We start from the raw sequence: 25711 nt of genomic DNA, 5'->3' as shown, positions 1-25711 counted from the left end.
GAGCTTTGACTAGCCCAAGGTCACCCAGCTGGCTTCATGTGTAGGAGCAAGGAAACAAATCCAGTTCACCAGATTAGCGTCCGCCGTTCATGTGGAGGAGTGGGGAATCATACCCGGACTCCACTGCTCCAAACCCCCGCTCTTAACCACTACATCACGCTGGCTCTCAAAGGAGGCGTGCATGTGTTGTCCTGCCTTTGGAAACCACCCTGAGCAGAACCATCTTGCCTCACCTGGAGCATCGTCCAAGCCGTACACGGTGAGTGGCCGAGTGATGGTAATCCCGGGAGTGTTCATAGGAACAAGGAGCATTGACTGCTGCTGGTGCCTGGGGGCTGTGGGGTCAGTCTTGCCCATGAAGATGCAGAGCTGGCAACGAGGATCCAGGGAGCCTGCCGAGGAGAGAGACTGTTTTGGGATTGGCACGGCTGGCTCCCTCTGTTCCTACTTAATGGGCACACATGGTGCTTAATGGCAACTGCAGATAGTTTCTGGTTGGTTAAAGAGAAAGAAATCACACATGCACAAGGCCCATGTTCCAAAGGGATGGAGATGCAGCCAGTTCTGAAATGTATGCACTCCCAGGGATTCTTTCCCGGTGGCCAGACTCAAATGTCCCATGTGAACAGTCAAGCACACAAAGGAAGAAAGCCTCCTGAGGAAAATCAGCATGGTTTCTGCAAAGGGAAGTCCTGCCCCACCAACCTTTCGAAGTAGACGTTTTCAATATATGGACTTGTAAAAGGCTTTTAAGGAAGTTCCTCATCAGGTTCCTGAGTAAATTCAGCAGATATGGGATAAGAGGACAGGAACCGTTATGGGTGAAAAATTGATTAACGATAGGAAGCAGAGAGTAGGAATAAGTGGGCAGTTTTTTCAGTGGAGGGAAGCGAGCAGTGGAGTCCCACAAGCATCAGTATTGGGACTGGTGCTATTTAATTTGTGTATAAATTATCTAGAATTGGGGCAGAGCAGTGCGATAGCCAAGTTTGCAGGCGATACCAGATTATTCAGGACGGTGAGAACCAAAGCTGACTGCCAAGAGAGACAGCAGGATCTCTCTAAATTGGGTGAGTGGACAACAACATTGCAAATGAAGTTTAATGTTGCTAGGCGCAAGGTGATGCACATGGATGAAAATAAATCCTAACTTTACATGCAGATGGGAGAGGAAGCAAGGACATCCCAGAAGACCTAGAAGACTTCCCAGAAGCCTTTGCTTCCTACAAGCCACAAGAGAAACTCAAATCACTGGGCCAGGAGGCTAATCAGCCCTTCAGGGCACTGATTCACCCGTGACCGACCACACTTTTGTTTCATGTCTCAGCAGTTTGCTGTGGGAAGAAACGGGGGTGCAACATACCCGAAATCCACCACTTGCGTCCATTCAGAACATAGACACCTTCTCCCTTGGTGATGGAAGCCTCGATGTTGGTGGCATCGGAGGAAGCAACCTAAGAGAAATGCTTCATTTTAGAGTGAAACAGAGCAGGTGGAGCACTTATAGAACATTGGGGCTGGGCTGAGGGTACCCCCCTGCATTCAACACAGACTTCTGACTAGGGGTGGGGGTGGTGAGAGAAAAGATTCTGTAGGTTTGCAGCAGAAATCAACAGTGGAAACAAATGGCATCTTTGTAAAATGCTTGATGCTGCCCCTGTCACAGAGGATTCGATTTGGAGTTCGGCCCTCGTGATTTCACCCCCCCTCCCCCGTGCTGGGGAGGAGCCAGGGATTCTGCTTTTCACGCAGAAGGTCTCTGGTTCAGCCCCTGCATCTCTGGTTGAAAACTCTCAAGAAGTGATGGGTGAGAAACAGCCTGCTTGGCTTGAGTCTACGGAGAGCCCCGGCCAGGCAGAGGAGCTAGATAAGCCCAGAGCCTCACCTGTTGCAAGGCAGTTTCCTACGTTCATGTAAGTCTAGACAACATGCCCATGGGTGGCTCTTGGCCCCTGCTTGTTACCTGCAGCCTGTTGGGAGGGGGGTTGGAAAGGGTTACATTAACAACCCAAAACTCTTGTGCAGGAGAAAGTGAGGCTCACCCCGCAGGGCAAAGAGTCTGGTTTTCACATGGGGAGGGGGCTTGGGTTGTTTCCCCTTTGGAGGAGAAGCTGCAGATAACGTGCAGTGGCAACGGGGCTTCCACATGGCAGGTTTCCCTGCCGTTTCCCTGCTCCAGTCTCCGTGCCCTGGGCCATTCGGGGTTTTGCAGTTTAAAAAATCAGCACCAGAACATCATTATTATCAACATACCATCATTAACAATATGTGTAACAGGTTCTCTGAATTCCCAGCTTTCTTTTTTTTTTAAAGTAAAGTTCTAGCTTCTTCCATTGCCAAAATATGCCTTTCCCCTTATATCTCTTCAAGGCAGAAGGATAGAGACTTCCTTTAAAAAAAATGTAAGCTGAGAATTCAGATAATGTGTTGCAACTGTTGTTAACAAGGGTGTAGCAATGTAATGGTATTCTAGTGCCTTTTAAAAAAAGCCCTCCAGTGGCGCGAGGAGGAAATGGCTGCCTTGTGAAGATCTGTATTTCCCCACCCACAATGCAGCCGTTCAGGACGGGCGAAAACTTTGCAGTGTTTAAATACAGCGTGTTGGATTTCTCAGTCACGTGTAGCAAACCAGTCCTGCCTTCATCTGAGGAGACTCCCTCGCTGGTACGTCTCTTTGAAAGCGGAGACGAAGGCAGGGGCCACTGACCTGTGGCTCCGTCATAGCAAAGCAGGAGCGGATCTTGCCCTCCAGCAGAGGCTGCAGCCAGCGCTCCTTCTGGGCTTCTGAGCCGTAACGCAGCAGCACCTCCATGTTGCCCGTGTCTGGGGCAGAGCAGTTGAATATCTGCAGGAAGGAGACAGAAGCCAAACACTGGCCACTGTGCTTGGCGGGCACTAGCCGGAAAAGGGAGACCCTGCAGAAAACTGGCATGTGTGTTTGGATGAGATCTCTCTAGAGGAAGAGGAGAGAAAGAGGAAGGCAGGCCAGGGACCCTCCCAGATCTCTCTGTAGGGACCGAAGGTCAGAGGGAGCTCCCAAATATGCTCCTGAGCTCCTTTCCCACCCCACGCCTGTCTGGCTTCCCACAGCACAGCTGGGCAGAGCCTATGCCATGGGTACCTCGGGTGCATAGAGTGAAGTCCCCATCAGTTCGCACAAGTGGGCGTACTCCACATTTGTCAGGCCTGCTCCATATTTCATGGCCGGGTCACTCTCCACTGGTAGGAAAAGGTTCCAGAGGCCCTCAGACTTTGCCCTGTCCTGGAGGGAGAGAACAGGTAGATATGTAGAAAGCTGTGTCAGTCTGTGGTAGAACCTCATGTATCTGACGAAGGGAGCTTTGACTCTGGAAAGCTCATGCCCTGAAAATCTTGTTGGTCTCTCAGTTGCTACTGTTGAAGCATTGGAGGAGGAGGAGGAGGAGGAGGAGGAGGGAAAGAGTTGTTTTTTATATGCTGACTTTTTCTACCACATAAGGAAAGAATCAAACCGGCTTACAACAGCCTTCCCCTCCCTACAACAGACACCCTGTGAGGTCGGTGGGGCTGAGAGAGCTCTAAGAGAGCAGTGACTAACCCAAGATCACCCAGCTGGCTTCATGTGGAGGAGGGGGAAAATCAAACCCGGTTCTCCAGATTAGTGTCCACCGCTCCAAACCACCGCTCTTAACCACTACACCGCTCTGGCTCTGCTCTATCTGCATGAACACCCATGAAGATGCTCTCTCCTGAGTCAGACCTGCTTGGTCTATCAAGGCCAGTGTCGTCTCCTCTGACTGGCAGCAGCTCTCCAGGGACTTCCTGAGAAGCCACTTTCAACATAAAAATATTTTTAAACTTTCCACAAATTATAAAACCAATTTCACAATTGGCAGCAGCCTTACAACAAAACTTAGCCAGCAGACAAGCGGACAACCAAACCCTGCCAGCTTTAAAGCAGCCTCTGGAACACTGAGGGCGCTTTTTGTTTCTTTCTGTGGCCGGGATGCCGCTTGCCTTGAGCTCCTCTGTGAGGGGATGCGGAGTCCACCTGCTCGGGGCAGCCTGATGGTCTCGCAGGACCTGCTCTGCCGGATAAACATGGGCGGCCATGAATCTCTCCAGCTTGCGATACAGCTCTTGAATTCGGCAAGGCAGGCCTTCTGGAGAGATGATCAGGTGAGACTGGGATGCTGGAGCCAACCCGGAGTGTGGCCCTGTGGCATAGCTCCTCCTCGGGGCGGGGCTGGGGATGGCCTGAGTGCTGAAGGGCTTGCTTGGCGGTCTGGGGGTTGAAAGCCCTTTGAAGACCCGGAAGCCTTCTATGGTGGCAAAATCCCAGGCCAGGTTGGCCATCGCCTCTGCCTGCTGCCCGCTACTTTCAGCTGTTGCAGAGCTGGCCTGACCTGCGTGGAATGAACAGCAGACATTCAGAAACCCCATTTGCCAACTGATGTACTTTGACATGATAATAATTTTGGGGGAGGGGGGAGAAGCTAGGCTCATCTGCTGCAGCAAAGAAGAAAAAGAAGAGTTGGTTTTTATATGCCGACTTTCTCTACCACTTAAGGAAGAATCAAACTGGCTTACAATCACCTTCCCTTCCCCTCCCCACAACAGATGCCCTGTGAGGTAGGTGCGGCTGAGAGGGTGTGACTAGCCCAAGGTCACCCAGCTGGCTTCATGTGGAGGAGCAGGGAATCAAACCTGGTTCTCCAGATTAGTGTCCACCACTCGTGGAGGAGTGGGGAATCAAACCCGGTTCTCCAGATCAGAGTGCACCACCCAAAACCACTGCTCTTAACCACTACACCATGTTGGCTCTCAAAGAGGGACAGGAGCCTCGTTACACTTGAAAGGCTTCTATTTCAGCACACTTTTTTGTGGCATAGAGCCCCCTCTACCCTGACCTGGATGGCTCAGGCTCGCCCAATCTTATCCAGTCTCAGAGGTTAAGCAGGTCAGCCCTGGGAGACCACCAAAGAAGACCAGGGTTGCTACACAGAGGCAGACAATGGCCAACCACTTCTGAAAGTCTCTTGACACCACCACCAGAGATCGAGGCCATGGGCCCTGTTTGACACAGTGCTCTGCCTCTGACCTCCCCCTGCATCTGCCAGGGAGTTTCGTAACTCAGCCAGGCTTTAGACAAGTTGCTCCGTTGATTGCTCCTGATATGACTGGCAGAGGTATACTCTGAACATGGAGCATCCGTTTCTGTCCATCACTGCCCCCAGGCGTTCACACTTTGCTCTTCATAAGCATTAGCAACAGGCCTCAGTTAATCCCACAACACAACAAAGGTAGCACAAGTGACAGTAAAAGAAAAATAGCACATAAAACACATACAGTCCAAGTGGCATAAAATAATAGTTGAAAATGTTCATTAGTAGCAGTAGTAACTGATAATTATATGCTGTGTTATTGCTTCTTGTTTGGTCCCAGATCAGTTAAGTCCGACCCCCGGAGAGCCCCTGCAGTGAACGGTTTGGTCAATGGGGCCCTGGCTTGGTCCGAGGCATCGTGTGCCGGTCCTTTTCTCCCAACTGGCTCCCCAGAATCCCCTGTGCTGGTGCAAAGGTTTCTGGGTATTCTCATAGAATCGAAAGGGACCACCAGGGTCAAATTCTCTTCCTTTGCTCCCCACCAGCCACGCCTCCCCTACTCCCACCCCTTTCTGCAGGGCTAGTTCAAGGCACTGTGTTGCCCTGAGCAACATATACCCATACCTTCCTAGGCCTGTGCCACTACTGGCCCAGTCCAGCCTGAGCCTAGGGGCAACACAGCAGGGGCTTGGCTCCAGTGGTGGTGCAATCCCTGGCGGGAATGTCACTCTCTTCCAATGCTCACGAAGGCTGGGGAGTCAGCTGAGTTCCTGCAGTGCATCGGCCTCCTCCTCGCTGTGCCACCCAAGGACCTGCTTGGGCGGCTCAGCCAAAGAACCGGCCCTGCAGCTATGTGGCCCTCTTAGATGAAGTTACTTGAAGGCCTCTGAACGCCTGGGGTGGGCCCTGGGGACAGGCCTACCCCATTCCCTCCTCTCACCTGTGAGCGAGCGCTTGTACACCCCTTGTAGGATGGCCGCCACTCGGAAAAAGGAAAAGGCCATATAGAAGTTCCAGTTCTTGATGGGAGGAATGCCCATGTGGTCGCAATACAGCAGGAAGTATTCCTCTGGCGAGGGGATTCCCAGCAGGCTCAGATCACAGTCACTCAGACCTGCATGGGGGAGAGACAAAGCTGGTTCCTCCAAGCCGTGTGGCTGCACAGACAACCATCCAACTGGATCCTATTTTGTGTGAATCAAAGGGGCTTGTGGTGGGAGATCTTTGGCTGCCTTCCTCTCCCCACAGCAGCCCTCTGCCACCCCTGGAGAGGCATTGCTGGGGGTCATGGGCTCCCATGAACACAGGTTTTTATATGCTGACTTTCTTTACCACTTAAGGGAGAATCAAACTGGCTTACAATCACCTTCCCTTCCTCTCCCCACAACAAACTCCCTGTGAGGTAGGTGGGGCTGAGAGAGTTTTGAGAGAATGGTGACTAGCCCAAGGTCCCCCAGCTGGCTTCATGTGTAGGAGTGGGGAAACCAACCTACACCAGGTTAGCATCTGCCACTCATGTGGAGGAGTGGGGAATAAAACCTGGTTCTCCAGATCAGAGTCCACCTCTCCAAACCACCACTTTTAACCACTATACCACAGTGGCTCTCAAGGGTCAGCAGGTTCAGTGGGCTGCAGCAAGAAGGGAGAATCAAGGAAATTGTGTTCCCTTTTGGCTCTTGCACTGGCAGGACACCTGCTCTACCAAGGCCTTTGGTTGCCGCAAGAGAGAAGCGGGGGCAATTTTGTCCAGTTCGTCATCTTCACTGAAGTTCCCAATACCCAGTGGCTTCAGAACAACCCCCCCCCCCAAACCCAGCTGTGTTTTCTCTGAACAGAGCCATGCACAGGCACTTTCTCTCATGCTCTTGTACCTTTTAGGACGCTACCGTGAGATGGCAAATAATACACCAGGCAGTTATAGGCCACATCAGAAAGGGGGTCGCCCAAGGTGGAGAGTTCCCAGTCCAGGACAGAGACAACCTCTGGAAGGTCTGGGTGGAAGACCAGGTTGTCCAGCCTGCCGAGGAAAGGCAAGGCAGTTAAGAGAAATCCCAGCAGATACAGGCAAGGCAGGCAGGCGTATCGACCCAGCACATTTACACCCCTTTGAAACTAGCTGCCACTCAAGAACTGCAGTTCGAGGAGGGGACTTAGATCCCCGGCCCCTTCACAGAACTTCCCAGCCCCACCTGTCCCTGACTGCTGAGCGTTTTTCTGAGAAAAGCTGCTGTTAAGACACTGATGCCCCATTCCCAGTCAGTAAGAAGGGTACAAACTGCACAGTGAAAAACATCCCTACGTCCAGACCTGAGAAATTGCCCCTCTCTGTTGAAGGGACACTGGCAGCCTTTGCAAGGAAGCTGCCGGCCATCACCTGAAATCTCCGTGCACGACAGAGAGCCGCTGGCTGGCCGGCAAGTGGGAGGGGAGCCAGGCCATGAGCCTCTCCATGGCTGGGATCGTTTGGGTCTCTGTGGCGCGGTACTGTTTGCTCCAGGTCTGGACTTGCCGCTGAATATAGTTGCCTGGAACGTGGAGGGGATTAAAAGTTTAGTGTGCATCGTTGTTCTCCGCAACAGTTCTTTAAAAAGTTACTACAAAGGGAAGCCAAGATAGAAGAGGGTCCATTGCCCCACTGAACACAAAACACTTGTGTCAGGAAGAAAGCCTCAATCATACACATAACAGATACGGCAGTAAAGTGGTTCCTGGACTGTACCAACTCAGGCTGTGTGAGTGTATGTGGGGCGGGGGACATTTGCCTAACAGAATGCTCCTCCATGGTGCCAGTTCCAGGTTTTGGGGAACCCTGGGCAGACAGTGCGCAGCCCCCCCCCCCATGCCCACTGCTAGGTCCCCCTTCTTACCCCCTCATGCACCCATGGGCCCCCACCCACCTGTGCGTCCTTCCTCTGCCCACTCACAAGCTCTCCCACCACCCACAGTCACAGCTGCCCACACTGCCTGCCTGCTGGGTAATAGGAATGCCACTGCTGCAGCCACCAGGAATATGATGATTCGCGCACCACCCACATGCCCTTCTCTGGCAGCACTAGGCAGTGGCAGGGTGTGAGCCCCGGCCTCAGAGGAGATGCGTGAGGAGGGGAGTCAGCAGCAGGGGGCCCCACCAGAGGCCATGGCGGCTGCCCCACCTCAGGGTATGCTGACACTGGCTCTGCCTCTATGTTCCCCACCACCACCAGTGCACAGAAAGCTGGATGTCAGGGAGAACAGTCCTGGTCTGTCCTTACAGCACCTCTGGCCATGACCTTTACTCCTCCAGCTTCATCACTCAGCCCTCCCAAGGTCTCCCGCTCCCTCCAACCGCTCTGCCCTTCCTCCCTTGCTGCCCCTGATGCCTGGAGCTGCCGCCCAGAACACCTTCCTGGGGGCATGACCAACCCTTCTTTGAAGCCTCTGAAGCTTTTGGCATGGCCCTCTGGTCCCCATTCCCTGTTGAAACAAAGCATACATATGCATAACTGAACAGAAGCCAGACCCTTCCCCTATTTATCCATGCCCACCCCCCTTTGATGCTATTGCGTCAGATTCTAGATTGTAAGCTCCTTAGGACAGTGACCCTCCGTCATGTACTCTGTTAAGCATTGGATACTTTGATGGTGCTAAATCAACCAATCAGAGAGACCCCCCTCTGCCCAATATGCAGGGAGACACCATTTCCCCCTTGTGGGCAAGCATTCTCCACCTGCAGCCCCAGAACCACCTGGTCTGCTGCTGGTGTGATCTGGCGTCAAGTTAGAGCTCCATATCAGCCCTGGTGGCTCCTGGGGAGTTCCTGCCTGCTTGTCCCCTTCAAGGCTGGGGCAGGGCCAGGCCAGGTTGTGGGAGGCCTGCATGCAAGAAAATATGCCCTTCTTTTTCCTTGTCTTAGCAACCTGCCTAAAACCATGCATGCAAAACAGCTTTCATTTCCAGGCCAGGCTAGAAAGTGAGAGCAGCCACGCAGTATGTTTTCTTTCTTTAACTCAGTCAAACTTCTGTCCTGCTCCTAGGGCAGGTACGCACCTTGCCGTCCGTAATCCTCCAGGCCGACTGCTCTGATGTCTACACTGTGGATCTGACAGAGGACTCTGTTCATGGCAGCATAAATCTCCCCCCGCTGGCTGGGCTCGAGTCCCAGAAGGGAGGGGTCCTTGAAGATCCGGCCGGTGCAGTAGTCCATGAGGTAGAAGGGGGTGCCGAGGATGCTGGGGCGACACAAGAGGATTAGAGCAAAGCCCCCGATGCTTTCATCAAGACGCCCAACAGCAAATGTTCTGCCTTACATCCTGCTCTTAAAACTCAACGAAGGTGAAACCTCCATCGGAAAGGGTATGCCTTTGTGGGAGTAATGTTTTAGAGTCTGTTTCACAAGCATTATTATTATGCAGCCTTTATCTGCACTTTGATTTAATTTGCTGGTGCCCTGGGTTTCTAAACTTTCTGGCAGGTCATTCAAATTTGTGGTTTCAGATTTGTTTTTTGATACAAATGAAAAGGTTTTAATATCAGTGACAGCATGCTTATCTATTGCAGTTGTTGGTGGAAAATGCTGTCGAGTTGCAGGTGACTTAGGACAACCTCGAAGTGCTTTCAGGGCAAGAGACACACAAAGGTGGTTTGCTATTCCCTGCCTCTACGTAGCGACCCTCGGACTTCCTTGGTGGCCTTCCATCCAAATACTAAACAGTGCGGACCCTGCTTAGCTTCCAAGATCTGATGAGATCGAGAGTGTTATTAAAAATGGTCAAGTCTATGTAAGAAGGCATTGTGCTTATGTTCTAAGATCTCTGATGTTTTATTTGTGTCCTACGGTCACCGGACTGGAACTGAAATAAATTGGCCTGAACAAAGGAAGAAATTCACCTTGAATCTTCGCACAGAGAGAGAACTTTTGGAACTGGGATGCCAGCACCTGCAAGAGCCTTCAAAACCCTGTCAGGGAAAAGAAGGAAAGAACTGGGATGATTTGGAATGATTTGCTGGTTTTATTACTTATTTTTATCTTACCCTTCCTCCAGAGAGCTCAGGACAACATATATCGTTCTCCCTTCCCCCCTTTTATTCTCATGACAACCCTAAGGGGTAGGTTAGGCTGACAGACAATGATTGGTTCAAGGTCACCCGGTAAATGGGTGAGAAGAGGGAGTTGAACCCAGGTCTCCCTGGTCCTAGTCCCACACTAACTGCTACACCACAGTGGCTCTTCGATTGTGCACTGACAACACAAATAACAAGTTCTAAATCAAAAAGACTATGCTACTGGACAATGTTTAGCATTCTTCTCTCCTTTTTTAAAATCTCCAGTTCATAGGCTGATACTTGAATTCATGAAAGTGATACAAAGAACTGCAACAGTAAAGTTGAAAACAAGAACATATTTTAAATATAGAAAAGAGCAAGAGTCCAGTAGCATCTCAAAGACACAAAATTTCTGTCAGGGTATGAGCTTTTGTGAGCCACAGCTCATGAAAGCTCATACCCTGACAGAAATTTTGTTAGTCTTTAAGGTGCTACTGGACTCTTGCTCTTTTCTATTGCTAGTGACAGACTTACATAGCTACCCTTCAAGATCTATACTTTAAATAGAACAATTAGATTCCAGTCCAGTAGTGCCTTAGAGGCCAACAAGATTTTTGGGGTAATCAGCTTTCCAGAGTCAAATCTCCCTTCAACAGGTATCTGAAGCAGGGAGCTTTGACTCTCAAAAGTTTATACCCTGAAAATCTTGTCGGTCTCTAAGGTGCTACTGGACTCGAAGCTCATTGTTCCACTGCAGACCAACATGGCTACCCTCTGAAAATGTTTTAAATAGGTCAGTGAAGGACTATGCAAGCTTCTGAGTTACACAGAACCTGTACGATGAAGAATCTTGTGAAACTCAGAAGCATGTGGCCTTCTACATGAATGTAAGTTGGTCCTTGTGGTGATCCTCCTTTCACCTGTACTCTCTCTCCACAGCATGAGCGGAGGGCAGCAGCTGGCCAGGCGGCTTCTTCCTCAGGACCAAGTGGTGATCCCGGAACCGGACGTAATATGTTGGATTGGACTGCCCATGGCTGAACTGCCGCAGTAGCAGAGGTCCTGGAAGTTGGAGGCCAAGTGATCAGTGAGTGAAAAGGAATTTGATCCTTATCATAAGAGAATCAAGCATTCATAGCAATTGACATTTGACCAAAAAACAAAAACAAAACACAGACCTGACCTTCGTATGACTAAGGTGCAGCTGATGTCAGTCAGTGAAAAGGAGGGGTTCAGGGGCCAAAGCGGGAAGCCCCAGGCCATAGGGCTCAAACAGACAAGAGGGAAACCTCTCTGTCCGTCAAATGCTTATTGCAGGTTTACGCAGCATGCTTCCGTAGGGAGGTTTTCTCCACACACCCTCCCAATGCAGCAGTTCTTCTGGGAGCTTCTGCTCATCGTCCTGCAACCACCCCTCCCTTTCAGGTTTTCCCTGGCTTTGTTGCAGACTTCCCCAAGCCTGCTTTGATGTGATCTTTTCTGAAAGTGTGGATGGGAAGCTGCAGATCTCTACACTTCCCTGACCACATCCAGCACCGTTTCCCTACACGCTTTCCCCTCACACCTTTTTGCTGGCTATTAAAAAATTATCAGTAGTAAATATATCACAATATTATTTTATAACACTATAACAATATACCTACTACTGATTTTTCAAAGGCAAAAGCCCACCAATGGTAGGAAGGGGATGGCAGGTGCAAGGGGAGAGCACCAGGAAACCTCCTGTGTGGAAGCTCTGTTACCACGCTGCATTCACAGTGGCAATGAGAGCGGAATCGTTCCCGCCCAGAAGCAGGCGCAGTCTTTGTTTGCATAGAAACCATGCCGGAATGGGAGAGGGTGTTTAACCCAGGGATGCCAGAGCTTTTAGAGCCGTGTTGGCGAACCTATGGCACGCGTGCCACTTCCGGCACGCGTAGCCCTCTCTGCCGGCACGCGCGGGTGAGCTCCAAAAGGCCTCCTGGGTCGTCTGTGCCCCTCCCTCTCTCAGCTGAGCTCCCCCCCCCCACCGTGCGTGCGTCGGCGCGTCAGCTTCCTGCCTCGCATGCACGCGGCTGGCTTCTTCCTCTTCCCCCTCCGTTGCCCCGCAACAGCTGATAGGCGGCGGAGAGGCCAGCAGCAACGAGGAGGGGCCTCCTCCTCTAGGCTCCAGCAGCAGCTCACCGCCTTCCTCCTCTTTGTCCCCCTCAGGCGGCTGCCAGCAGTCCAGCTCCAGGCTGCCGCTGCCATCGTCCTGCTCCTCAGGTGCCTCTCCCCCTACCATTTTCGCCCGCCTCCTCCTTCTCCTCAGGGTGCTCGCGGAGGGCCAGGCGGCCCCTCAACAGCTGCGCGTCCGCCAGAGAAAGTCCTGCCATCTCCCGCAGTCCTCCCCCTCTCCCCCGTTCGTGCTCGTCCTTCGGTAAGCTTGTGGGGTAGCCGGAGCCACCCTCGAGGCCTCCGGCTTGGGCGTGGCTGCATGGCCTCTGCCTTCTCCCTCCCCGTCCCCTAAGGTCGCCCGCAGGCTGGCGGGGTCACAAGTGTTGGCGCTATCGCCCTCGCCGCCCCCTCCTCCCCTGCCCCCGACAGCAGGTGCCCAATGCCGCCGCGCCGGGGCCCAACATCTCCGCCGTCCCGCGCCGTCGCCTCGCCGCCTCCCCAGAGCGGCCGGTAAGGGGGGGGGGAAGAACTTCGGGTGTGCATCCTGGAGCAAGTCCTGGGTGGGGCTTGAGGCCCGACCCAGGACACTTCCTTCCTTCCATCCTTCCTTTCATCCTTTCTTCCCCAGTTCCTTCCTTCTCTTTCCTTTTCCAGTTCCTTCCTATCTTCCTTCCTCTTTCTTTCTTTCTTTCTTTCTTTCTTTCTTTCTTTCTTTCTTTCTTTCTTTCTTTCTTTCTTTCTTTCTTTCTCCCTCCCCCCTTTCTTTCTTCCTTCCTTCCCCAGTTCCTTCATTCTGTTTCCTCTCCCAGTTCCTTCCTTTCTCCATCCCTCCCCCTTCCCCTACTAGGGCTGCCAACCTCCAGGTGGTGGCTAGAGACCTGGCAACCCTTGCAATAATGTCCAGTGGCTGAGCAGAGGACGAGTCCTGGAGAGATGCATGCCAAATGCAAACTTTTATTCAGGTTAAATTACTGTATTGGCACTTGGCGATAAATAAGTGGGTTTTGGGTTGCAGTTTGGGCACTCGGTCTCTAAAAGGTTCGCCATCACTGTTTTAGAGCCTGTGCACACCTTTGGAATTCTGACACTGGATGTTGGGCGCAACCACAAAATGTCCACCATGGAAGGCAGAGCCAACTACACAGTTGTAACTTCAGAACCATGCACACACACACACATAAGTGCAGGATACAAGAGAAATGTTTTTTAAAAGCACAATGGGAAAGAGGAGTGAGAAAGAATAAAACCAACGTATGGGAAGGCTAAAACGGCTCCCTGAAGAAATGAGCAGTATCTCACAAAAACTCTGACTGAAATAAAGGTTGTCAGTCTTTTAAGGCGCCATGGGACTTTTGTTTTGTCTTGTTTGAATGAACCAGATGGGCTACCCCTTTGCAATTAAAATGTATTTAGCCAATTAGATGGCCAATTAGACTAATCTGACACCACAGAGACCCACAGATCTAGCACTTCATGAGACCCACATCTCTTAAAACTGGAGTACTATCAATTTCCAGAAGAAAGGTCAGACTCTCACACCTTCTGCTTGAGTCCCCAAGACACGTTCAAGGTATTTCTGGAGAGGCTCTTTCGGGATTTCCATCGTTGGTCTCACAGAGCGCGTGTATGGAATGAAGCATTGCAAAGGGAAGCCCAAACAGGCCTCTAATTCTCGAACAGCTGAATCTGGGTCATCAACCTGACAAGAAGATGGAAGAAATGAGAGGGCTGAGAGAGAGAGCACAGGCTCCAAGGGGAAAGGAAGGAGCTTGTTAAATTGAACCGCCACATACCTACACAATGCCAGAAACTGAGGCAGAAGAACAGGGAAGGCCTTTGCCCACAGGCTGGCCACGGTTGGAAGTCAGGGTGCTGGACTAGATGCATCTTTGGTCTGGACCAGCAAAGTCCTGCTCACATTCTTAAACACAATCTGACCAATTAGGGATGCTGAGAATCTGATATTTAAAAATTCAGAACAATGGACCTCCTGGGGTTGAATAGGGACATAGGGTTCTGATCTCTCTACAGAATCTGATTTTCTGCCCCCAGGCATTTCTCCTCTGCTCCAATCAAGCTGATTACAAGGTGCCCTGTATGTTTGTATCCTGTGTCCCTCCTATGCAACACCCCTCCCATCTTCTGACTAGGATAGAAGGACACAGGGATCTCCATTCCAACTTGTATCTGACAAAGGGAGCTGTGACTGTTGAAAGCTGATAACCCAAAAACCTTGCTGGTCTCTAAGGAACTAAAGGACTCAAATCTAGCTGATGTTTAAGACCATAATTGATCAAAAATAACACCATGGACAAAATTCCTGGATGGCTCTTCTGTAATGCTGCTGGCTGTGGACTCTTGCTATTACTGCAGCTCACCTTCACCGTTTTAATGCCGAGCTGAACAGCGGTTTTGAGGTTCTGTCCAATGTCGTCCAGAAAGACACACTCTTTTGCTTGAACACCCAAACGCTCCAAGCATACCTTGTAGATTCGAGGGTCTGGTTTGCCGATCCCTTCCCGGCAAGACTCGACTATCTAGGGGGAAAAGGCAAGAGATTCAGACCAGTATAATGCAAGGTATAATCTGTAGGGGACCCATTCTGGTCTCAGAAGTGATTTAGAAATGGAGGACAGGAGGGGAAATGGCTGCCTGGGAGAAGTAAAGCAGAACAAAGAGGCAAGTGGAAGCTTAAGAATCACCCACTGTGATGCAATATCTTGAACACATGAAGCTGCCTTCTACTGAATCAGACCCTTGGTCCATCAAAGTCAGTATTGTCCACTCAGACCGGCAGCAACTCTCCAGGGTCTTGGGCAGAGGTCTTTCCCATCACCTACTTTAACTGGAGATGCCGGGGACTGAACCTGGGACCTTCTGCATGCCGAGCAGATGCTCTACAAACTGAGCCACAGCCCCTCCCCTTTAGCCCCTTTTTTACTTATTTGCAGGACTGATGGTTTTCAGGAAGCTGTTGAGATTCAGAGCCAATTCTAGTCCCTTTGTAGTCAACACCACTAACTGCATAAAATGTTACCAGCATCATGCAGCCACTAATTCAATTACTCGATGTAACTGGTTTAATAATAATAACAGTTAGCATGTATATTGCTTTCTAAGGTTCAAAGCACTTCAGACAGCAACCATGTTACAACAGCCCTGTCAGGAGGTGGCGATGGAAAATGCTGTCAAGTCACAGCCAATTTATGGCGGCCCCTCAAGGGGTTTTCAAGACAAGAGACGTTCAGAGGTGGTTTGTCACTGCCTGCCTCTGTGTAGCAACCCTGGACTTGCTTGGTGGTCTCCCATCCAAGTAATAATCAGGGCTGACCCTACTTAGCTTCCAAGATCTGACAAGATTGGGCTAGCCAGGGCCACTCAGGTCAAGAACAGAGGTGGTTTGCCATCACCTGCCTCTGCGTAGCAACCCTGGACTTCCTTGGTGGTTTCCCACCTAAAGAGAAACCAGGGCTAACCCTGCTTAGCTTTGGAGAGAGGATGAGCTTGAGCTCGCCTGGGCCATCAGGGTCAGGGGTAGATGACTATTAATGTCCTCCAGGTCAGGGGTAGATGACTATTAATGTCCTCCTGTTGTCTGTGTGTGCAGGGCTAAGCTTGAGAGAGCACAGCTTGCCTAAAACAAGATTTGAACCAGGAACTTCTGGATTTGCAGCTCAGTCTTGTAGCCTCAACACTCCCTCACTTTTAAAGTGGTTGATGATTTAAATAGATGCCCCTAACTAGAATCATAGAGTTGGAAAGGACCACCAGGGTCATCTAGTCCAACCCCCTGCACAATGCAGGAAATTCCGAACGACCTCCCCACCACACCCCCAGTTACCTTTACTCCTTGCCCAGAAGATGGCCAAGATGCCCTCCCTCTCATGATCTGCCTAAGCAAGCATGGGGATTTTTACACAAAAGTTTCCAAAACTTGCACGTGGCATACACCCTCTAGGCAAGGCATTTCCCCCTCTGTTGCCACACAGCACAGCGTTCCTCTTCCAATACGGACACTCCTGCAGCACATGTAGCATAATCTGAAAACTGTGTGCGCTTTTCTTCAGCGGTATGTGTTTAATTCATATATGAATGGATACAGAGTAGAATAGAACTTGCATGGTTGTTGCAAGATTAGACCTCACCTAGAGTACTGTGTTCAGTTTGGGGCACCGCAATTTAAGAAGGATGTAGACAAGCTGGAACGTGTCCAGAGGAGGGCAACAAAGATGGTGAGGGGTCTGGAGACCAAGTCCTATGAGGAAAGGTTGAAGGAGCTGGGTATGTTTAGTCTGAAGAGGAGAAGGCTGAGAGGGGATATGATAATCATTTTCAAGTACTTGAAGGGCTGTCATATAGAGGAGGGTGCTGAGTTGTTTTCTGTTGCCTCAGAAGGTCGGACCAGAACCAATGGGTTTAAATTAAATCAAAAGAGTTTCCATTTAGACATTAGGAAGAATTTTCTAACTGTTAGAGCAGTTCCTTAGTGGAACAGGCTTCCTCAGGAGGTGGTAAGCTCTCCTTTCCTGGAGGTTTTTAAGCAGAGGCTAGATGGCCATCTGTCAGCAATGCTGATTCTATGATCTTTGGCAGATCATGAGAGGGAGGGCATCTTGGCCATCTTCTGGACATGGAGTAGGGGGTCAGTGGGAGTGGGGGAGGGGAGGTAGTTGTGAGTTTCCTGCATTGTGCAGGGGGTTGGACTAGATGACCCTGGTGGTCCCTTCCAACGCTACGATTCTATGGGTGGCAGCCCATAAAATGGGGTCTGAGCGGCAGGTTATTTCATTGTGGGAGGAGGAGCCACAAGGGAAAGGTGAAAGGGACATATTCAAGTTTTTCTTCTTTTTAAAAAAAACCAACACCAACTTACCACATCAAACTGCTTTCGGTCTACAGGCAGGAAGCTTTCTCCGCTGCGTAAATAAAAATTGTTACTCAGCACTGCCATCTTCAGGCCTTCAGTCCGGATACACTTTATAGCCTCAGTCATAACCGGGAGCTGCTTAGACATTGTGTTGCTGGTTAGATCAGAAAGAAAAGAGTCCACTGGAATGGAGGAATTTGCCTAGAACAAAAGGATAAATGTCAGCAGGTCAACAACACCAAAATGCTTCTTTTGACAGAGAAGACTGGGGTGACTTTTTATTTGTATCCCACCTTTTTGCCCGACTAGAGCCCTCAAGGAGGCGAACAATAAAAAGACATTAAAAATCCACTTTTTAAAAAGTGCATACGTAGAAATAAGGAGAGTCAATAAGGAAATGCCAGACGAAACAGAAAAGCCTTCACCCACTGGTGGAAGACAGTGACTGAAGGGGACAGATTATTCTCTCTGGGGAGGGCATTCCATTATTTTGGTGCTGCAACTGAAAAGGCCCTTTCTTGGATTGTCTCGCATCTGGTCTCTCCTGAAGCAGGGTGCCTGAAGATGACTCTAGCGGTCAGGTAGGTTCGTATAGGAGTAGGTGGTCCTTAAAGCACGTAGGTGCCAGGGCATACAGGGCTTTAAAGCTCAATAACAGCACCTTTAATTGGGCCCAGCACCAGACTGGAAGACAGTACAGATGGAATAAGACTGGAGTGATCTGGTCCCAATGACCAACTCCGGACAGCATTCCTGCTGCAGCATTATGCACCAACTGTAGCTTCCAGGCACCTTTCAAGGGCAGCCCCACCTAACGTGCATTGCAGTAATCTAATCTAGACGTTACAAGGGCATGTACTACAGTAGCAAGATCTTTCTTACTCAAGAAAGGCCACAGCCGGCTCACTTGTTGACTCTGGTAGAAGGTGCCCGTGGCCCAAGCTGTCGCCGGTTTGTCCAACAGGAGGACAGGATCCAGCAACACTCCCAGGTGGCCAACCTGTTTCTTTAGTTTTCTCACTGCCACTGCAGCAGCTGAATCAGTGCAGTGGCAAAGGGGCTTCACAGTGCCTGTTTTCCTGCCCCAGTCCCCAATGGTGGCTGTCCTCCCTGGCATGTGGGGCGCGCGCGATTTTTCAGGGTTTATAAAATCACTAATTGACTAATCACTATAGTGTTACAACTCTATAATCAATTACCAATTAATTTCCCACGCTGAAAAGCCCTCCGGTGGCATGAGGGGCAGGAAATGGCCACCCTGGGAGACTTGGGCAGTGAAAATGGTGCCTTTATGAACAGGACCATGCTCACTGGTAGAGCACCTGCTTGGTGTACAGAAGGCATCTCCAGTTAAAGGATCAGGTAGGAGGTGATGTGAAAGACCTCTTCTTGAGACCCTGGAGAGCTGCTGGCAGTCTGAGTAGACAATACTGGCCTTGATGGACTGAGGGTCTGATTCAGTATGTGACCAGGAAAGATCTGGATTTTCCCATCCATATGGCAGCCACCCCAGCTTTGCTACAATCTTTCTAAAAGGATTGCAGTCAAGCACGTTTTGGAAAGATCATGGAAAAGACAGAGGAAAGTTGGAAGATGCACAAAAACATCAAGATGTGTGGAAGTGGGGGGGGGGATCTGCTTCCCCCTGAGTTGGAGCAAACACCCAATGTGGAAGAAAAAGGTTGAATTTTCTTATATAGCTCAACAATACCATGCCACATTTGGAACATCACATCATTTTCTAGTGCAAAAGAGGAAAGAAGAAAGAGCAGGGAGTCAATGTGTCTTTGCAGAGTGTTAGAGCGAGGTCAGAGAGAGCCAGGTTCAGATCTCCATGCAGCCAGTCCCATTCGTTCATTCTCATCAGCCTTCAGGCTTGTAGTAAGCCTAGATGAGTTTCTTGGAGGGAGGGTGGGAAACAAACAAATACGACAGAAAGACAGACAGCCTACCACGGAGGAGTCTCTTAATTTGTGTCTGTGGTTGTTCCTGTACACTGTATGGATCCAGTTCAAGAGACATATGCACACACCTTACTCTCCCAAAATCAATCAGAGAAATGGCTTACGATCTTGGAGCACTGCTGCCCGAATTCATGCAGGAACTCTTCTGTGCTCAGTTCCCCTCTCATGAATCTCATCCAGGGCCTGTTCTCCCCTCCAGATATTAAGGCCTGCCTGAGGGTACCAGGAGAGATGCAATTCCGGACCTCCCACTCTAAATGAAAGAAGGCAAATCTGTGAGGAACCAATGTCTTTCTTTAGGAAATAGTGGCCAGGAAGTGGCCATGAGTCTGAAGCAATCTCTTTCTACTGCACAACATAGTGTCCTTGAAACCACAATATTAAAGAAGTAACATTCACATTTCTGGGGGGTTCAGAAATGAAAGCCTAATGCAGGGGTCCCCAACATTTTTCAGCCTGCAAACACCTTTGGAATTCCGACACAGAGTGGGGGTCACAACTACAAAATGACTGCCATATGAGGCAGAGCCAAACATAAAATGGCTGTTGCAGGACACAGAACCACACACACAGAGGAGGAAGCCCAAATGCAGGATAGAAAAGGGGTAATTTAAAATACACTGGGAAAGAGGGTTGAGAGAGAATAAATAAAATACTGTGGTGGCAGCTGCCACTGGCAAAAAATGTTATTTTAATCTGTGTAGCCAATCAGATCTTCACTGGCAAATCATAAGTGTTGCTGGGCTAGAGCCCCACCTGACCCCACCCCCCTTCTAAAACTACTTGATAAACCCAAGAAAGGTTTCAGCAGGTGCCATGGCACCCATGGGCACCACTTTGGGGACCCCCGGCCTGAGGAATGGCTTTTTGGCCAGCTTTTGATATCCAAAACACTCCACGGCCGATCTGAGATTTCAGAAGAAGAAGAGTTGGTTTTTATATGGCGACTTTCTCTGCCACTTAAGGCAGAATCAAACCGGCTTACAATCACCTTCCCTTCCCCTCCCCACAACAGACACCCTGTGAGGTAGGTGGGGCTGAGAGAGCGTGACTTGCCCAAGGTCACCCAGCTGGCTTCGTGTGTAGGCATGGGGAAACAAATCCAGTTCACCAGATTAGCCTCCGCTGCTCATGTGGAGGAGTGGGGGAATCAAACCCGGTTCTCCAGATCAGACTCCACTTCTCCAAACCACCATTCTTAATGTGGCTCTCAGGTAATCTGATGGGTCTGGCTGTGGTCCAGGCAGAAGGCAAAGGACAATCTGGATGGAGCCCGGCACAATGTGGAGGTGCTCGGTTTGTCACAGCACAGAGCTGGTTATCTGGCAGAGGGTTTTGTACACGTCAGGGCAATGGTATCCTAGCCCAAGGGTGTCGAACTCATTTGTGAGGAGGGCCAGATATAACATAAATGTCTCTTGGTCGGGCCGCAGATGTGTAACAAACAAACAAATAAATAAATAAAATGTAATGCCAGGTACTGGAGATACAAACTTTATAGAAGACACAGTCAAAATCAATTAATAATATTGTTTTTTTACTTAAAACACAAACAAGTTTACAACAATATAATTCTTACAGCAGTTTCTTTTATTTAACAGTCTTATTGTTTTAAGAACGTTTGTATTTGAAATAAAAAATTAAGTAAAAAATAATATCATTAATTGGCTTTGCCCCTGTCCTCTATAAAGTTAATATTTCGAATCCCTTGCATTCATTTTAAAACTGCGGTGGGGTGGGGGCGACTGCCTTGGCTGGCGAGCTCTCAGCGGACTCGTCAGCCCAGATCTGGATGGGGTGGTGGTGTCCAGAAAGGCAGGGAGAAAGAGAGAGCAAGAGAAAGACAGAAAGAGTGAAACAGATAAAAGAGAGAGAGAGAGAGAGGGATAAAGAAAGAGAATGGTTAGACCTGGCCTCCGGACAGAGACAATGGTTCCCCCACAGAGGCCAGGTCTACCCATTGGCTTGCCTGCCAGTAGACCTGGCCTCCCGATGGGGACTTCCTCCTCCCCCCCCCCATGGAGGCCAGGTCTACTCATTAGTTTCTATGGGCCTCCGGAGGCCCATAGAAGCTAATGGGTAGACCTGGCCTCCGCAGGGAAGGAAAAAAAGTCCCCTTCGGGGAAAGGACAGGGGCGGCGGGGGTGGGGAATAGCAACAGCCGGGAGCAGCGGCGGGGATGGGGAGGGCGTGCCCGGCCCTCACGGGGCGGCGAGGAGGGTAACCTGGCCCCTGCAGGAGCCTGAGTGTGCCCGGGAAAGGGCGGGGGCAGGGAGGGTATGGGCCTTGGCTCGCGGGCCGGAGACCAGCCCCCCAGGGGCTGGATCCGGCCCGCCTCTTTGACACCCCTGTCCTAGCCAGCTGGAAACCCTGCTGGGAACTAGCCTGGCAGAGTGGTAGAAAACCTGGAACTGAAGGGCCATTTTATGAACAAAATGGTGAATGCAAAAGACAGCGGAAGGCATTAGAGTCTCTTGAGAACAGTATTTTAGAAATGAGCTCGTAGCAATAAGATTAACCCATTTTTATTCACAAATGCTATGCTTTCCCACTTACTGTTTACGTATTATTTTAATGTTTTAGATCTTATCCTCAGCTCCCTTGGACACCCATGAAAAGGCAGCGCACAATTTAAAATTAAGAAATCATAGAGTTGGAAGGGACCACCAGGGTCATCTAGTCCAACCCCCTGTACAATGCAGGAAATTAACAACTACCTCCCCCCACATCCCCAGTGACCCCAACTCTCCGCCCCCCGCCATGCAGGATCCCACAATCAAAGCACTCCCAACAGATGGAGTAATAAAATAAATCAAATAAAGTAATAAAATCAATCTGAGATGTGAGGCTCTGTCTAAGGCATCCACAGAAACCAAATTCACTATTTGCATGCGATTCGGACTAGATGTGAATGATGCAGAATGTTACAAACAGCTCCAGAATGCCCATGGCTGCGGCATCTGATTGACCAAATTCACAATCATATCAAACTAAACTGATGAAAAGGCTGCATCGCAGAGCCCCTCCTAGGCAATAAACCATTCAGCTGTGAAACAGACAAAATTCATAGGCCCAACAAGGATGAATGGGCACACCCCTAGAAGAAACATTCACCTGCAGCCAGTTTGAAGGGTGAAGGAAGGAGAACACCACCCATATCAAAGATCACAGCTTTATAGGGACAGGATGCATAATTCCTCCCCGGTGTTGAGTTCAGAGACAGACAGCAGGCATGCTGTAATATTCTTGATCTCCTGGCATGGTGGTGGTAACAGGCTTGGAAAAGCTTCCCAATATACATTCTGTAGAACTCTGAGTGTAAAAGGGAAAGGAGATATTTTAGAAGTGTCAGTGATAATCTCTCAGCCTATTATCTCTTCAGTCTATACTGGCAGCCTACACTCTCCTCCATTGGGAAGGGGCCATGGCTCAGTGGTAGAGCATCTGCTTGGCATGCAGAAGGTCCCAGGTTCAATCCCCAGCATCTCCAGTAAGGATCAGGTGGTAGATGATGTGAAAGACCTCCATCTGCCCGAGACCCTGGGGAGCTGCTGCCACTCAATGTAGACAATACTGCCTTGATGGACCTACGGTCTGATTCAACAGAAGGCAACTTCAAGTGGTCATTAACAACCCTAGCAAATAAAATAGCCTTGCAGTCCCCCCTGCAAGGTAATTCTGTACTCTTTCTTTCTTCCAGCTGGCATCCACTTCTTAAACCCCTAGTGTGACATGCATGCTACTCTTAAGCTCCCAAATGAAAGGTGTTGAGCTCAAATATGCCTGGAAGTTCTCACCCTTAATTATAGATAGGTAGAGTCTTTGATTGTACACATGACACACATGAAGCTTATACTGAATCAGTCCATCAGTCCATCAAGGTCAGTTTTGTCTACATAGTGGTGGTAGCAGCTTCCCAGGGTCCGAGGCTGAGGTGTTTCACATCACTGCCTGCCTGATGCTTTTAACTGGAGATGCTGGATTGAACCTGGGACCTTCTGAATACCGAGCAATTGATAGATGCTCTACCACTGGATTGAACCTGGGACCTTCTGAATACCGAGCAATTGGTAGATGCTCTACCACTGAGCCCTGGGCTTTTCGTAAGTTATTTAGATCTTAGGGGGCAAGCACTCCGTACATTCTGAAAGCTACTCTTGCCATTTTATTATTGCTTTTTAAAGAACCGAGCTCACATGTAGACATTGGATCCAAGGATAACCAGATTCAATTCCAGTAGCACCTTAAGAGACCAGCAAGTTTTTGGAGTTATGAACTTTCAACAATCAAAGCTCTCCTCGTCAAATCTAGCTGTTCCACTGCAGACCAAGATGGCCACCCTCTGAAACTATCTTCAGGGAAGATCCAAGGATGTGAGTACTCACTTCACTATTTGGGAACCACCTCTGTTCTATTGTAGCAAAAACAACCAAGAGTGTTGTGACACCTGGAGGACTATTGTGGCAAAAGATACAGTAGACTGGAGAGCCCATTTTATTAGGCTCCCAAAAGCCAGTGAGACACAACAGTCTGAGCATTGGCTTAATACTGCAAAGACCAAGTTTAAACCCCTACTTAGCTGTAATGCTGACTGGATGACCTTTGGCCAGTTGCTTTCAGGGTGACCGTGAGTGTAAAATGGAGAAGGGGAAAAAACATGCAGGCTTTCTTGAGCTCCTTGGAAGAAGTACAGGAGTGACAGACATCTCATTAATGGGTCTCAGACAAGCCATTGTTTCTCAGCCTCAATTCCCCCATCTGTAATGCTAGGATATTAATGGTGATTAATCTAACAGCGTTGTGTTCTATCTTATGAGAAACATTTGGGACAAGTATTGTCTGCCATATTCTATGGAACTCGTGGCAATTGCCAGTTGACTGTAACATATTGCTATACCCCATTTACATTTTGTTTTTAATCATCAAAGCTATGTGGCTGGGCTTTCAGCACCTGTTACCCTCCATGGCAGACATTCAGATTGACATATTAGTGTTCCAACTTCTAAAGCCTATGAATGGATTAGGGAAGATGGGTTCTGCTTTTTCAAAAATCCAGTGTGCTCACCTCTTTAGACAGATGACACAAAAAGCCTTGGAGGTCCCCCAAGCCTTTTTGCTGCTAAACCCCACTCAATCCAATGACAAGGAGGGATTCATAAGGTTGTGCTGCACATCTTATAGCCACACCCCTTCCAGATAAGCCTGTCAAGAAATTGCCTCTTCCCCACCAGCCCCTAGAGTTGCCAACTCCAGGTTGATAAATGACTGGGGATTTGAGGGCACAGCCTAGGGAAGACAGAGTTTGGGGAGGGGAGGGAGCTTAGCAGGGATGTGATGCCAAAGAGCCCCATCCTCTGAAGCTGCTATTTTCTCCAGAACTGATTGCTTTAGTCTGGCAACCCTAGGCAACACCCTTATTAGCTGCCTCGGTTTCCCTTTGTGCTTCTGTCCTAGTGTTTCCTCTCCCAATACACTTTTCTTCTTAGGGTTGCCAACTTCCAGATGGGGCCTGTAGATCCCATAGAATTGTAATCTCTTAGAATTACACTTTGTAACCGATGAAGAGAGCTTTAACTTTGGAAAGCGTGTATTTCTTCACACAATGCACAGTTAAATTGTGGAACTCCTTGCCCCAGGATGTGGTGATGGCCGCCAACTTGGAAGGCTTTAAGAGGGGAGTGGACATGTTCTTATGGAGGAGAGGACTATTCATGGATACTAGTCAAAATGGCTACTAGTCATGATGCCTACCTATTCTCTCCAGGATCAAAGGAGTATGCCTATTATATTAGGTGCTGTGGAGCACAGGCAGGATAATGCTGCTGCAGTCATCTTGCTTGTGGGCTTCCTAGAGGCACCTGGTTGGCCACTGTGAGAACAGACTGCTAGACTTGATGGACCTTGGTCTGATCCAGCAGGGCTTTCCTTATGTTCTTATGGAGGAGAGGGCTATTCATGACTACTACTAAAAATGGATACTAGTTATGATGCGTACCTAGTGACTCCAGGATCAGAAGAGCATGCCTATTATGTTGGGTGCTTTGGAACACAGGCAGGATAATGCTGCTGCAGTTGTCTTGTTTGTGGGCTTCCTGGAGGCCCCTGGTTGGCCACTGTGTGAACAGACTGCTGGACTTGATGGGCCTGGGTCTGATCCAGCAGGGCCTCTCTTATGTTCTTATTTACTCCCAAAATCTTGTTGGTGTCTAAATTGCTCCTGGACTCCAATCTAGCTGTTCTAACAGCAGACCAACGCGGCTACTCTCTGCAACGACCTAGAATTACAACTGATCTCCAGACAACAGAGTTTAGTTCCCCAACACGCCCCCCCCCCGGGGAGGAAATGGCAGCTTCAGAGGGTGGGCTCTATGGAACGAGCTCCCCCGCCTCCCTAATCTCCACCCTCCCCAGGCGCTGCACCCAAATCCCTAGGAACCGGCCAAACGAAAGTTGGCAACTTTCTTCCCTCCTCAGGAAAATACTCCGTTTCCAAGCAACAGACCCCCTCGGTGACCTCTGACCCGAGGCGACGCCGCGCCGAACCCTCCTTGGCCGTTCTCGCGAGAGCGGAGCGTGTCACCCTGCAGAGAAGGGACCGAGCCGCGTCGCTCAGCTGACCGCCCCCCCCCACCGGCCAG

General features: G+C 49.8%; 1 protein-coding gene across 1 annotated transcript in view; it reads right to left on the bottom strand.

Moving 5' to 3' along the window:
• The window catches only part of ACAD10 (acyl-CoA dehydrogenase family member 10), a 28955-nt gene extending 6581 nt beyond the window's left edge, over positions 1–22374 (bottom strand). Inside the window, exons 1-16 of the mRNA XM_056859402.1 lie at positions 22188–22374; positions 19178–19326; positions 17116–17310; positions 14621–14779; positions 13782–13941; positions 11027–11168; positions 9951–10019; positions 9111–9292; positions 7459–7609; positions 6956–7101; positions 6025–6198; positions 3997–4385; positions 3122–3262; positions 2708–2845; positions 1364–1454; positions 234–392 (exon numbers count right to left, since the gene is read on the bottom strand). Coding sequence (XP_056715380.1) covers positions 234–392; positions 1364–1454; positions 2708–2845; positions 3122–3262; positions 3997–4385; positions 6025–6198; positions 6956–7101; positions 7459–7609; positions 9111–9292; positions 9951–10019; positions 11027–11168; positions 13782–13941; positions 14621–14779; positions 17116–17310; positions 19178–19326; positions 22188–22374 — 2632 coding nt within the window. The remainder of the gene's footprint in view (positions 1–233; positions 393–1363; positions 1455–2707; positions 2846–3121; positions 3263–3996; positions 4386–6024; positions 6199–6955; positions 7102–7458; positions 7610–9110; positions 9293–9950; positions 10020–11026; positions 11169–13781; positions 13942–14620; positions 14780–17115; positions 17311–19177; positions 19327–22187) is intronic.
• Between the last annotated feature and the right edge of the window lie 3337 nt (positions 22375–25711).

The sequence above is a fragment of the Euleptes europaea genome, chromosome 13, assembly GCF_029931775.1.
Source record: "Euleptes europaea isolate rEulEur1 chromosome 13, rEulEur1.hap1, whole genome shotgun sequence".
NCBI classification, from domain to species: Eukaryota; Metazoa; Chordata; class Lepidosauria; order Squamata; family Sphaerodactylidae; genus Euleptes; species Euleptes europaea.
Note: the sequence above shows the minus strand (reverse complement) of the source record. Positions and strands in the feature narration are given on the sequence as shown.